The sequence below is a fragment of the Fringilla coelebs genome (genome assembly GCF_963513975.1).
Source record: "Fringilla coelebs genome assembly, chromosome: 1".
Lineage (NCBI taxonomy): Eukaryota > Metazoa > Chordata > Aves > Passeriformes > Fringillidae > Fringilla > Fringilla coelebs.
In genome coordinates, this window is record NC_140028.1 from 110153287 (window position 1) to 110168332 (window position 15046).

A 15046-nucleotide genomic window follows, 5' to 3' on the forward strand; every position below is an offset into this window, starting at 1 on the left:
TGCCACCATCTATGTACAGGAGGCACAAAGGTGTTAATGAAACCTTGGCACTTAGTTGAAGATGATATGAAAAGTCTCATTGCCTGCAGTGGAGCAGTATTTCACCTAATGATTAAGGAGCAAACTCAGCTGTGCTGGTGGACTGAACTGGTGTCAGTCCATTCTGGCTCAGAAGAACAGAAGATGTGGTTTTCAAAAAAAATGGGGCTCTGCAGTCAAGAAGAAGACTTTGAAATTTGCTTCTACTTCAGCTTAACAGAATTCTGTATTCTAACAGCATAATGTATGAACTCTTTTTCCTCCATTAGTTCAGGGGTTTTGAGTACTTTAGTTTGAAGAATTGAGCTAATCTCTCTGAGAAGAAAAAATTAAAATATTTTATCTACAGTGCTCTGAAGCAGGTTTTATTTCAGCCAGTGAGAGACTTGCAAGAAACATTGGTTCATTTCAGTTGCTTCACTCTATTCTCACTGGAAGCCAACTTCAGTGGAAATTGGAAATGAGACTTTAAAAGTTTATTTTCACTTTCTGGAGAAGCCCAACTATGGAAAAGATAAAATTGTGATGACCAACTTGGATGGAGAAAAGAGTGGAGTACTTCATATACATCAGAAAACACCAAATTTCTGTACTGTGATGTTTATAATGTAGAATTTGCCTTTGGAACATCACAACTAGACAAACAGGATAACTTGAAGTGTTTTATGCTGGAGGTTTTACGTAGTTCTTCTGATACCCAAGTGGGGAGAATGGGTAAGTAGTGGATAAAAGTTCTTCCTACAAAAAATGTATTTTTTTAAGTATTCCAAGACGGGTATGGATAATTTAGGGAAGTAGAGTAGGACATTTCCTTTGTTATCAAGTAGTAATAACCCTGATGAGAGACAGACTGTTCCAGAAAGATCATTTTGATAATCAAGTAATTTTTCTTCTGAGATTTTTTTCCACCTTGAGGGGTTTGAGGGGAGGAGGGGGGTGTGGGGTGGCAGCTTGGGCATTTTTGGGGGGTGTTTTGTGTGTGTGTTTGGGTTTCTGTTTGGTTAGGATTGTTTTTTTTAAGTTTTCACTCATACTAGAGGTTGAACCAAAGAAGCAGTTGTTTGTAGCCTTTACCACCACATACCTCCTGCAGTTCAGAGGGCTGCAAGAAGTAGAGCAGGTCACTGGTGTTATGACCTTGTTTCTTTGAAACATAGTGTTATATAGTCTACCTATAAAAATTATTGTGGTGTTATTTTAGTTCAGTGTTAATTGGTAAAAATTTTAGGACTTACTGGGCTGTAATTCATTCCATTCAAATCCAACAGTGAGCATTCTCCTTCTTGCCCAGCCACAACATGTCTTGTTTCACAGAAATGCAAGGAAGAGCCATCCAAGGCAGTTTCTGTTCAGAATTTTAGCCACTTTGTTCAGTAGTATTACCCTAACATGTAGCTAGGCACGACAGGGAATTAATGGACAGAGTTCTCTTCCTTGAAAGGTATCCCTTCCACCCCTTATTGAGTGACAGGGGACTCATACTGAAGTAAAAACACAGAGAAAAGTCTCCTTTTTGATGCGACAGATGAACTAGATCAGAGCCAGATCAGGGTAGGGAGTCTCCTATTCAAGGGACTTGACTGTGACTGCTGGAAGCTGCTCCCTTTCTGTCTGTCTGGCACTTCTGCTGGCATGGAGCAGCTGGAGAGTGAGCCAAGGATTTGGGTTTCTCTCCCAGCCAAGCCAGTATCTTTTGGTCACGAGTTATCCAAGTGTTTAAGTGAAGTGAGCTCTTAGGTTGTCAGGAGGGCTGTCTAACACTCTTCCTCTCCAGCCAAGTGGCAAGGCAGTACCAGCACAAGCCACGCTAACATTTCATAGCTGGACTTTGAACGTACACACACAGAGCTGGAGAAACTCAGGCTGGCAAGACGGGAAATTTTCAGGTTTTTAACTGGCTTGGTGCATGCTATAATCTGAAGTGTCTGGCTAGCTGAGGGAAACTTGAATGGATTATTTTCAAGAAGTACATTTCCACGGTCTGGCTGTCAGCTGCTTCCTGATAGGATTTAGTCAGGAGACTCACTGCCAGTATTTTAGAAACTAACCTTCAGAGCATGTTTGGGGCTTGTTCATAAATTGCACTGTTAAGTTCCACATTTCTCCATTGCCCATACCCAAAGGTGCTGTATGTAATAGTTCTCTCATTGTGAAAATTGAATGGGGACAAGTCACTTTAAGCATTTCTCAGAAGCTGTATAGGGAAAATAACCTCAGTATCTGCAGACACACAAGCACATGCTTACTGTAGCCAGACTTTTCTCTTACTTAGTTCTTGTAGTTAAAGCTAGCTGGGATGATGACTATGGGAAGAATGATTTTATGACAATTGTACTGGAATTTTGTTGGCTCTAGTATCAACACTTGGGAAAAGTCTCAATAAAATCAGAAATCATGGAAGTGAGTTCTTGCTCATGCAGAGGTAGCAAGATTAATCTAGCTGTTGTCTTCTGGGAAGCATTAGGAAAATCAGCCAGAGAATCCTGTGCTGTTGTAGCTCCAGTGCCAATACAATCTTTCTTAAATGCCCTTTGTAGTGAGAGTATTGGCAAAATCTAATCTTGGTAAAAAATTTAAAATTAAACCAGGGAAAATTTCCATCAGCATGCACCTGAGATATCTTTTTATTTTTAAAATGGACCTTTCTCTAGTGAAAGATTCAATTTCAGCCTGGACAGAAATCTTTCATTTTGCACTATTTAAAAGAAAAGATGAATAAATGAAGATGTGGATCCTCTGATGTCATTTTAACTCAGTCTACTGGTTAGCTCCATTAAGGACAGCACAGGGTTCCCTCTCCCTGCACTCAGTGGGTATTTTGAGGAAGATAGGATCATGCAGCATATGGAATAGCACTGACTGGAAAGATGTTCTCCATAATTCCAGGCAGTGCTATTCCATCACCATGCAGCATTAGCAGAGGTTTTTATTCCCTGTATTTGAGCTTGTAAACTGTGGGTAGGAGACTGAATTCTTTCACCTGTTATCTGAACATTGATTTACCAGCATTCAAAGTAAGTGTGTGGAAAGCCTCCTTAGGTTAATGAGACTTTTAATAGAGTGTAGGTATACTGTTAATCATCTGCTTAAGCAACCTCCAGGAGCAGAGACCCAAAGAACACATTAAGGTTTGCCTAAAGGTAAAGTATGATTTACATTGTGGAGGATTTGATTTGAAGACCAAAAAACCCTTTAAAGTATTTCACAGGGAAAAAATCATCCGTGGCCTTTACCTGATTATGGATTATTTGCAAAGATCCTTCCCTGCTTATTTGATCTGTCTGAGTGGGTTTTTATAAAAATGTCTGGACCGCATTATTTCTATGTTTCAGAAATGCTTTTCACATACATTTGAAATGCAGGATCATTACTGTGTACAACATGTTTTTCAGACAGTAGCAATTAATTTCTAAAGCCAGATGTGAAACTTGGGGGGAAAAAAAGAAGTCATAATGGATGTACATGCAGGAATCCCCTTTCTCCCTTAGCTGTAATTGAACAAATGGCACTGAGATAATACTGCAATTGTTTGCCTTTTCCATTAAGCCAATATGAAGATTAAAGTACCATCTGGCTTTCTGAAAACTAAAGTTAGAAAACCTCCAGCTTGAAAGAAAAAGCAGTTGGATCCCTGTTGAGTGGACATTTCATATGTAATCTAACTTTGCTCCTCTCTGCTCAAAGTTCTAACCACAAATAAGCACTCAGAGCTTTTCCCTCTCTGTAAGAGTCTGCTCCCTAATAGAAATTTTTCAAAGTACCTTTTCCTGGAGGACTCTGATAACCTTGGGTCTGTTCTTGTATTTATGCTCCAATTGAGTTTAAAGACAGAACCTGGAAAGGAAATCTGGTTGGATAATTTCATAATAAGGGTTCTTTTTTTCCTTTTCTTTGTGAAATCATAACTTTTTCAGAAACATTGTTTTCAAAGTTCCCAGCATTGCTAAAACTACACTTTTTGCAGATTTATAGCAATTTACTATGGCATTTTGACAAATCTTTTTATTTAGTATTACTTTTAAGTTCTTGAATAGCTTTTGCAACCATTACAGAAAAAAATAATTTTAAGTCATGCTTCACCTGTGAAATCCATTCTATTTTGAATATTTATAAAGTAATTTCAATACAAAATAAGCCTTTTATATTATCAAAAAATTTCACAAAAAAAAATGAAATTTTCAAGCTCGATGAAACAAAATCAGTTTCAGGATTTTTTTTGTAAATTCAACTAGTTTTTCTTGAATTTATTTCTTGTTACCAGCTTATCTAAAAATTCCTGTTGATAAGAAATAGTGAGTCATTTTTAGGGAAGATTTAATCCAAACAAATACTCTGACTGTTAGTGTTGAAAATACTGTGTCTGTTTTTTTTCCAGGCACTCTTACCACTATCAGAAGCAGAAACCCACTTTCATTTGATTGCTCTTGTATGAAATTTAGCCTATAAACAAACACATGCAGGAACTTCCCCTTTTTTCCATCTACCCACCCCCTAAATGTCAAAGCTGCTAAAAAAAGTATCCCCAAGTCTTAGAGTAAAATATTTTCACATATATGGAGATCATCTAGTCTGGGATTCCTGCATTTAAAAAGAGAAAAAAATAAGGCAGTTAAAATAGGAGGTGAGGAGGTGATAGGATGGTCCAAATCTCAAGCTTTTTAGAGTCTTTTCCACACCCTCAAAAGGGAATGTCCACCTACCAGCTTTGACTGGATTATTCGGGCTGGTTAGAAAGCATAACTGGTAGACAGGGAAGTCTGTTTTAATAAAGTGCTTTTTTAAAAAAAATATTTAAAACTCAAAATCCAGTGGACATCCAATGATTTCAGTTTCCTTCTGAATGAACTCAGTACCCCTTTGGACCAAGCTAACTTCAATTGGCTTGTGGGGTCTTTGAGGGGCAAACCTTGCTCTTCCTCTTGTGTTGTCTGACCACCAGTGCTGGGTCAAAAGTACTGAGCCTCTTTGAGACAAAGGAGGCAGATAAAACCCACTGTTGTTATCCTCAGAGCCATCTGAAGCAGTGTGCTCCTCATGTGACAGGGCAGATGGCTTGGACACATTTCTGCTTTTAAAAAAACTCTAAAAGGTATTTTTTAGCAGGACATTTTCAGTAAAGGCCTCCTGATTCAGTCAGTGCATGTGACCTTTATCTAGAGAGAACATGAGGCTGAATTTGGGATTTTGTTCTTTAAAGCTGTGAGTCCCTTTGTTGTCCTTGGAGCAGTTTTAAAATTACAATTTAGCAAAGCATGTAGTTATTGCTATGTGCTTCTGTCTTGGCTAGCTGAGCTGTATTTAGAAAAATCTGTAAAATAAAATTCTCAAAGCTAAACTCATTGAGATATTCATCCTTATGCATGAATTTAGGCAAGACTACCAGTGAGGTTTGGTTTGTATAGTCACTGTTGAGCAACACTGGGAAACAGCCAAGATATGGGCACCAAACACTGATGTGTGTAATTCAAAAAATGATGTCTGTAACTATTGTCTCACCTTCACTGACTGTAAAATGAGAAAAGTAATGTTTGCCCAAGGCAAACAGGGTTTTGAATATTAATTTGTATTTGTAAAGCACAACAACAAGGTAAGTTGGGACACCATTTGACCATGAATATGCAAATACACATAATCCTGTATTTTCACACCTAGAAAAATGATGCAGACAAGAAATCCTTTCCTTCTGAAATATATGCTTCATTAGGCAAACTCCATAACACAGAACTATCAGCAGCAAGCTGTGTTGATATTCCACTTGCCATTTTATTTTGATTAGAACAAGAATAGGGTTTTAATATGTCTTGTGATTTTGTTTTAGATAAAACACTCCACCCAGTGTACATCATATTTTCTCCTGCAGTGTTTTTCAATAAAATCTCTTTTCTGTCTGAGGAAAAATGTGCTCATTTGTTCTGTTCCTCTTTGTCTCCCCAGTGCATAGTTTGGGACTGGGATTCCAATGGAAAGCATGACTTCATTGGAGAGTTTAGCTCGACTTTCAAGGAAATGCGAGGAGCCATGGAGGGAAGGCAGGTAAGTGGAAGCCCCCTGAGCAATCTCAGTATGTAATCTTTGTAGAGCAGCGTTCCCCAGACAATCCTGTCATAAAGCAGGTGGCATTGCTTCATCATTTCCCAGAATTTAGTTGTGTTGATCTCTCCCACAGGTTTTACTGTTACCTGGGCACAGCTATCTGAAAATGTAGAAAAGCATTTGCTCCTGTATGTTCATGCCTGAAATACTTTAAGGTTTTTTTCTAGTTCCCTTTCCACAGGCATTTCTTTCTGCTAAGATTTATTTCCTTTGAGCCCAAGCACAGGGTTTCCATGAGGTGCTGTGCTGCAAAGCAAATGCTCCTCAAAGCATTTCCCTGCTAGCCTAAAGGCCTCTGTTGGGTGAGGGTCATTCTTCATCTTTCTCCATTTCTCATGTGCTGCATTCATTGTTGCCAGCTTTAATTAGAACCCATCATGATGAAACTAATTGTTTTTCTAAGTATTTCATGATTTACAGCCATAAGGGAAAATTAAATTGTTAGCTTATCAATAATTTCACTTCTTTATGTCAGCCTGATCTTTTCAAATTGCAGTTGATAGTAATTACTTAATATGATAAGTGATTTGGCATGTCTAATTCCAGAAATTGTAATTTTCTATTATTACTTACTTCTAAAGGTGTTAGTTTTGATAAATTCTCTGAGGGGGAGTTAAAAACGTTGATCCTGCAGATAATTTGAATTCATTGTTCCACTGTTGTTGCAATCTCAACCCCAAACACAAATGCCTAATAAGCTTTATCTGGGCTTTTTATTAAGGTTCTGTTTATAATGTGTTAGCAAAAATCTAACACAGGGTCAGGTGTTTGATAAGTGGTAAGCAGTCAGTCTGTGCCATAGGTCAAGAAACATTTGTGGCTCTTCTAGATGTTTTCTGTTGAAGTTCTTGGAATACACTAAAGTTTCACTGCTGATAGGCATCAGTCATATATTAGTCCATTATAATAACTTCTGAACACAACCTGAGTGTAAATGAAACCCTGTTTGCTCTCTCAAATCAAGTCAGAGGATCAAAACTTTTATCAAACAAAATTTGTGTGGAAATAAGGAGGTAAACAAATCCCAGAATGAATAACATTAACCAGGCCAGTGATGTGACAACATTCCAAATTTGTATACAAATATCTGTGTCTCAGGTACCTGTCTCAGGTACCTAAATACCTGTGTGAGAGTGGTAAAGGGTGTGTATTTTCAATGTAAATGTCTTAAAACCACATCATGGTCCTTCCCAGGGGACAGCTTGTTGGCCAAAACAAGAGCCTTGTAGTCCAGAATGCCAGGATTGGCTCTGCAGGATAAAAGATGTATTCTTTATTATGATGGAGAAATAGTATGCTTTTTTTCATCCTCAGCTAGCAAAAAGGATGATTGCTCTTTCAGAGGCATAAGAAGTTAATGCAGCCATTTGTCAGTTCTTGTTCTACATTGTCACTGCAGAATCAGAGTGCTGTCCCAAAATGTTTTAATTTTGCCCTATGGTTTAAGTGCCTGAATCTTACTCTTGCAATGGGCCTGCCTTTGCCAATCTGCAGGTTGTCTTTCACCTGTAACCTTTTACCTGCAATCTTCCTCCACATGCCCTAGGAGTTGTGCCTTTTTTCTTCCCTGTTCCTCTCACTCTGTTGAGGCTGTGAAGTTATTCTCTGGGCTTGCACCTGCAAAACCCTGCTGTTGGTGTAACTAATTCTCATGGGACACAGTTGCCACTAAGGTGGGACTCAGTTTCCTCTCTCCTCTTTTCTAATCCTTGTTTTGTAGCCTATTCTAGAGAAAAACAAGATTGAGTGGGTAAGATAGTAAGTATTAGTCATTTAAGTGGCTGATAAATAGTGGTCCAAAAATATAAATGCACATGCTAGATGGCTCTTGCCCCTGATGAAGTCAGGGTTTGGTGAGCACTAATAGCACAATAGACAAGAACAAGCAGTAGGAGTTTGAGCAGGTCCTGGTGGAGATGAGGTACTTATGGAAAACAATTCTGTGATCCCATGTTGTACAGGTGAGGTCAGTCATGTGGGAAGCCACGTCACTTGGCCGGAGCCAGAATGCAATTTCCCTTTCACTATCTCACTGTCCCTCCCTCATCCTATCTCATTTTTTCTATTCTGCAGAAAGTACTATTGCTGCTAAAGGCAATATATTCCATTGTCTGTGGACTCCATAAAAACATCTTAGTGCATAGTTTATGTCAACATCCTTTGTGCAGCATTAAGTAGTGTGATTAGCAGTTCTTTTCTTTAGTTTTAGCCTCCCTAAAGAAAAAGCATGTGCAGTGGAGTGTTTACTTTGAATAAAGAGGTTACAGTGCACCTTGAGAAAATTAAGGAGAAGAAAGATGTTTCGTCTTCAAGTAGATGTGTTGCTAGCTATTTCTGATAAGGAAGGCCATATCACAGAAATGTAATTACATGTGGGTGGGGAGATGAGTAGGTTAAACATACTTCTTTGTTCCAGAAGAGATCCTTTCATAGCCTCAGACCAGAAAATATTATTTTCCATGTAGTACTCCTTTCAGTCAGAGGAATAAAACTACATCCTCCAGCCCCTGGCGTTAACATTCTTCCCCATTGCATCACAGCAGTGATTGTCTGGTGTCAAAGATGAGGGCCAAAGCCTGGAACTTCATCTCAGATGCTGTGGAAGCCAGAGTAAAGAGTAGGGCTCAGGTCTGGCTTCCCTGTTTGAGTTGCTAAGGAGATGCAGTGAAGCTTCTTGTTCTGGTTATATTTTCTTTTGTGCAGTAGACTTTTCAGCCAGCTGCAGTACATTGCCATAGTTCTGTCAAAAGATAATCAAAACACCCTAGTGATTGTCAGCCAGGGTTTTTCACTTTCCCAGGAAATTGGAGAGAATTGGAAGGAACATTCATCATTGATAGGGGATCCAGGAGCTTTGATTAAGCTTCAGCTGCAAATCTGTGTGGTTTTTAAGGAGGCTGCAGCAGCGGCACAGATCTCCATCTCTGCCCATCAGCAATGTCTGTATTGGCTGGAATCAGCAGCACAAGTTGTCAGAGATGCATTAAGCAGTGAGAGTGGGAGTACCACAGGTTGTGCTGGTGAGCAGCATGGACCGTGTGCTGTGAGCTGCTCGTGCTTCTCACCATTTCACCAGCTCACCTCATCTCTGGAGAAGCTGACAATGATGTTGAAGCTGCCTTTTAATTGTACATAATTCATCCTTCAGAAAGCACAGATCGTTCTGACCCATTCTTAAACCTCCCCTTGTAAAAGTAAAGATATTTTTGTCTTGTAGCCAGTCAACTGCTACAGAACTGCTTGAGATGGACAGGATGGACATGTGTCACCTGCTTACTTACAGGAGCTGGTGATGCTTCTAAGACTGTTCTGTCCCTGGGCTGTGTACTGATTATCCCAAGTTTTGAGTGTCAGCCTCAGATGAGCTTATTGGTTTGCCTTGGCTGTGAGATTTCTCAGAAATGCGTGTCTGAGATCAGGCATCATTTAGATAAATGCTGTGAATCTAGCACTGGTATCTTCTGAGTGGTTGAACCAGTATTGTGAGAGAAGAGAAGAGAAGAGAAGAGAAGAGAAGAGAAGAGAAGAGAAGAGAAGAGAAGAGAAGAGAAGAGAAGAGAAGAGAAGAGAAGAGAAGAGAAGAGAAGAGAAGAGAAGAGAAGAGAAGAGAAGAGAAGAGAAGAGAAGAGAAGAGAAGAGAAGAGAAGAGAAGAGAAGAGAAGAGAAGAGAAGAGAAGAGAAGATTCCTTACCTGAATGAGATCACTTGTTTTTATCAAAAGTGGCATAAGTTGTTAATGAATTTCTTTTCTGAACGTGGTATGTCTTGGGTGAGATTTAAAAATCTTGAATTATGACTCCTTTAGAGTGTTAGCTGCTTCTCCATGACTGAGAGGACTGAATTCTGGGAAAACTTGCTGGTCTTCTGTTTTAAGGAGACTTGCTGATCATGAACAACCTCAGGATAATAACTTTATGTGTTTCTGTACCTTCTGGTCATAGACTGTTCTGACACCTAGCCTGTTTTCACACTGACACCAATAGAAATTGGCACAAAGACATCCTCTTGTTCAAGGGCACATCTGAAGCAGCCCTTGCATGAGCCATGGTTTAATGGTGAAATTGGTGGTGCTGGGTTAACAGTTGTACTCAATGATCTTAGAAGTCTTTTCCAACATGTAATTCTGTGGTTTCTAGATTTTCTATTAAAACTTTCCACCATTCCAAACTTTATTATTTACTCTTTCACCACAATCTTGACACAGAAAAAAAACCCCTTACAGTAAGAATAACTCCATCTTTACCTTTTTAAGTGAAATACTAATAAGTACTTTGAGTTTATTGTGTCTTAGGATTTCTTCCAAGAATACATATAATATATGTTTTTAATATGTGTGTACAGTGGCAGTTTCTAAGGTGTGCTGTTATTAATCTATCAAGCATATTTCAACAGGACAAGAAGAAGCTTGAGATTACATAAATGTAAGTGCTATTAAAGCTTATCCTAGTTGAAAGGAGGAATCCTCGACTAATGAGAAAAAAAAAATCACTTTTTTGGGTTTTTTTAATCAAGGCAATAAAGCCAGAGGGATTTGAGAGGAAAAAAAAGCAGAGAAATCACCTGGATCCCCATGCAGGAGTTACATAAGGGGAAAATCTGTTCTTGTATTACATAAAAAATGGACATGTGTGCATTTGCACACACACAGAAGGAAAGAGGAGGAAGAAAGCCTGCTGTACTTCTCATCTCCACTGACATTCCCACAGGTTCAGGGTGTTATTTGGGAGGGCTTTTCCATCTGGTTGCTCCTCAGATGACTCTGCACGGTGGGACCTTTAAGCTCTTGGTAATGGGCCAAGGTGTTATTGACCCCTATGGACAATTCCAGTTTTATCAGGAGACAGCCCAGTTCACCCAGGACTGTCTGCAACATCAGCAGCTGCCCCTGGCCCCAGACAGGGCAGCAGAGGGTGCAGCCACACCAGGCACTGCCAAATCCCTGTGAGGAAGCAACCATTGGTACAGCCTCAGAGGCACAGGGGATGCTGAGGGCTTGGCTGGGGAAACAAGAAATGCTTTAATTTCCACTTCATCCCCCAGGGGCAAGTTTCCAGAGGAAACCTCTGATAGTGATTAAAGGCAGCTCTTCCCTCTTGGTGGATGTATTTCTGGGACAGAAAGAAAATTTAAAAAAAAACCAAAAAAACTATCCTGTGCTCTTGTGTAGAGGGATGGCAGGAATAAAGCAGCCTTCCATGTGGGAGGAGACTCAGTTCACACAGAAGTGTTTGTTTTTTTGAGGCATCAGAACGAGACAGTGCAGGATATAATGCTGCCTGCTATTGACTGGGGGTTTTGCCCCATCCATTAGACTGCAGTGCCTCCTTTGTCATTCACAAACTGTGCAATTCATTGCAGCAGCAGAACAGGAAGGAAGAAGAGAAAAACCAAAGAGCAGGGGAGGCAAGAGAACATTTTACTGCTAACATAAGCTATGTCACAAGCACACATCAAGCAATGAAAGCCCTTTTCTCACAGGCCTTCCCAACGTCCTGGTGTGCTAGCACTGTCCCAGAGGCAGCATCTGCTGTCATTTGTCTGGCCTTGGGGATCATGAACCCCTCCTGACACCTTCAGTCCTTTCTCTGAATAGCTCGTGCCACAAACTGTCCAAATTTTGCTTCTGCAATGGTTGCCTTCATTTAGCCAGCCCCACTTCCCTTTGCTGGTGTGTGGCATAAGTGGTTGCATGGTTTGCTTTTCTCTCTCTTCTGAAGGTCTTGTAAGAGAAGGAGTAAGGGTGTTTGGAAAGACCGGATCCTTCAGTGCAGGTAACATCTCCCACTGAGGGATCTGTGTCTCCTCATCACAGGCACAAGAGGATTGGGACCTTCCAAGTGTCAGCATTTGTTCACTGACTCACATTGAAGAATAGCTGAATGGAGTTTGTTCAGAAATTCTCCACACAGTGGTTTAAATTTAAGTCTATAAAAGAAACACCAGCGCAGTGTAGTCTTGGGAGTCCATCACCAACATTTGCAGCATTACTTAAATTAACAGTAGATAGTTTAAAACCAGGCTGCTTTCTGTTTCAGATTGGCTGTGTTGCTCAATAAGGAAAGAGCTTGCACAGCCCAGAGCTGTCAGGCATTTGGAGGAAATGCTAAGTGACTTTCAGAATGATGAATCCAAACTTCACAATGTTTACCATTAGTGTCAGATTGCAGACTATTGCATTAGTTTCCTCTCCACTGAAAAGTTAATTTAAGAGCGAAAATGGATCGATAAAAAACAATGTCAGATACCAAATCAATACTGGGAATGTGGGAACAGACTGGAAATTGAGGTTGGCCTCAACAGTGCAAGCAAAATATTTGAGAATTGTTTCTCGTTATTACTTACCTGCTTAGAGCTGCATTCTGAACTCTGAATTCTCATTATAAAAGCTGGATAAACAGTAAGATCTGTATAGGGAATTTCCTTCAAATGATGCTTGTTATATCTTTAGCTTCAACTGTGGGAATTGCCAAGGAATCAGAACTGGAAGACTGAGCTTTGTGTAAAACAGTCTTACTGGCTTTTTTAAGCTTATGAACTGGGAAATGTCTTCTCTCTCCTCTCTTCTTCCCTTCCCTTCGTTACACCATCATCAATAGATTTAATAAGTGCAAAATTGTTCTTTCCTTTTGTTTTCCTGCTTTCTGTAAATTTTCTAGTCTGTTCTATCCTTTGCTGTATTATCCACATAAACCAATAATGTTAAGTGATTTGCGCATAGAATATTTTAATGAGCTTTAGGTAGTTACTGAGATTGTTATCCATACATCTCAAAATGCTTTGCAAAGTAGGTGAACACTCATAATTGCATTTTACAGTTAACAAAGGGAACCTGAGATAGTATATTCTCTCTGGAAGTTATGTTCTATGCCCCTTTGGTCCTTATTTGTTATAAACTTCTTCCATAAAAATACCATGGAAATTTCTTTTTTCAGGCTTAAATAATCCTTTTCCTAAGAAGAGAAATTATATGCATAGTATATGGCTTGGGATAGGTCAGGCCTTGTTTAAATATGCACATTGAAAAAATATTCATGTTGGAGGATGCTAGAATTAAGGATGCTCACCTTGGATGCTCGGGGGGAAGCTAATGCACCTCTCCAGTGTACTTCAGTGTCAAAGGGAGGAATGTAAATCCTGTCCCCTATTTTTTCTTTCTATTTGGTATATTACAGTTTTTCTATGAAATACAGACAGCATGATTTCTCTGTAGACATGCTTTGAGTAAGTGTGCAGACAACTGTGTTAAACCATTTCGCCTGACAGCAACCTATCAAGATTAGGCAGTGCTTTTGCCTTGCTTTCAGACCCAAATATGAGCTTATTGCACTCCAGTGTTGTGTTACAGAGCACTCTCTTTGCTGGGAGAGAAGGGATTTTATTTCTTGAGCTGGATGGCTTCTCTTGAGCAGAGAAAAAACGTTTCCAGAGGATTTCCCCTGAACACGAGGGTCAGTATCTGCCCTTCTTCTCAGTTGGAAAATTTGTTTCACAAGACAAATAACTGAGCTGTAGGCTAGCTGGGAGAGCAAGCAGATGTGCTTCCTGCAGTTGGAACAGTTTTTTGTCTTTTCCTATTCTTCACTCTGTCACCTGTCTCCATTTCACAGGGATGGAGATACCTCTCCTCACCTGTGCAGAAATGGTCTCATATTGCTCCAAAGCCATACGTTTTGCCTTCCCTTTTTTTGGTGTTTGACAAAATCTCTGAGTCTGGAATACTTCAGAGACATCCAAAAAATTGCTGTTAGACAGTGGTTTGAAGTTTGATGAAATTTCTGGGGCTGAGCACAAAGTAAAAATAGTTTTTGGTGCTCTAACACTTTGTTAAAATATATCACATATGTACCTCGCTGTAGACAAAGTATTGTAACACAAAGGCAGGTTTTCATTGTAGGCAAAACACTGCAATGCTTAAGACATGTTTCATTTCAAAATGTCATAATAGAGATTTTTAGATAATAGATCATTCTGCTTCCTTTTGGAATTGTATTTCTTTCTGGTACCCAGAATCATGTTTTGTCTTCACACTTGAAAACAGCTCCCTGAAGGGAAATAGTCATGTTATTAACCACATTACCAGCATATTAGAGATAAAAATCTGTATATACAAATGCCAATAGGCACTTGCATGTACAAATGTAGATTTTACTCCTGCAGTAAAAGGCATGAATAATACTGTAAACATTAGAGGTGAGGCTTATCTGAAAGCTTGGCCTTATCAGTCTGCCTGAAACCAGAGGAAGGCAGAACATTTCAAGTGGAAATTATTAAGAACCTGGGAGATGTTATAAGAACAAGGAGATGTATTTTGGTAACAAGGTAGGACTGTTGTGCTGTAAAATTGATTATTTGTAAATAAAACTATGAAAAAAATCAAAAAGGTATTTTAATATATTCTTAGGGATAAATTTCAAATGTATCATTAGTTTAGCTGCATCTTTGTGGACATTTTACTGATTTTCTTAACTTTTTATTTTGCTGTCAGATTTAAAGGAGAAAGTGAGATGATTGCTGACCAGAACTTTTATAATCATGAGTTTAATGTCACAGTGTAACTGTGACAACAGTTTTGTAGTTAATACAATGCATCAGGTTACTCTCTCCAGTATTTTCATTTGTATTAAGTTCCTTCTTTTTTTGTTGTTTCAAAAGATCCTCAATCTTACTTATGTAACACCTCAAACTACAGGACTGGAAGATGACAACAAATTAATCTGGATGTCTCCCTCAGTGCCATGTCCACGTGTATATGTTCAAAGGCTGCTCTTTGCCCTGGGCCCTTTTTCTATTAACTATTCTCTGCATAGTTAACAGTTTTCTTTTTTTTTTTTTTTCTCCCTGTGCACCATTATCTGTAATGATTTAGTCAACTGTGGAAATTGGGCAGTGTAGTTTTTGTTAATTTTTCAATCTG

At 39.2% G+C, this 15046-nt stretch overlaps 1 protein-coding gene across 1 annotated transcript in view; it reads left to right on the forward strand.

The window, feature by feature from the left end:
• CPNE4 (copine 4) overlaps positions 1 to 15046 on the forward strand; it is a gene marked incomplete at its 3' end in the record, with an annotated part of 178407 nt that overhangs the window by 118568 nt on the left and 44793 nt on the right. The window contains exon 7 of the mRNA XM_084213077.1: positions 5974 to 6072. Within this exon, the coding sequence (XP_084069203.1) occupies positions 5974 to 6072 (99 nt within the window). The remainder of the gene's footprint in view (positions 1 to 5973; positions 6073 to 15046) is intronic.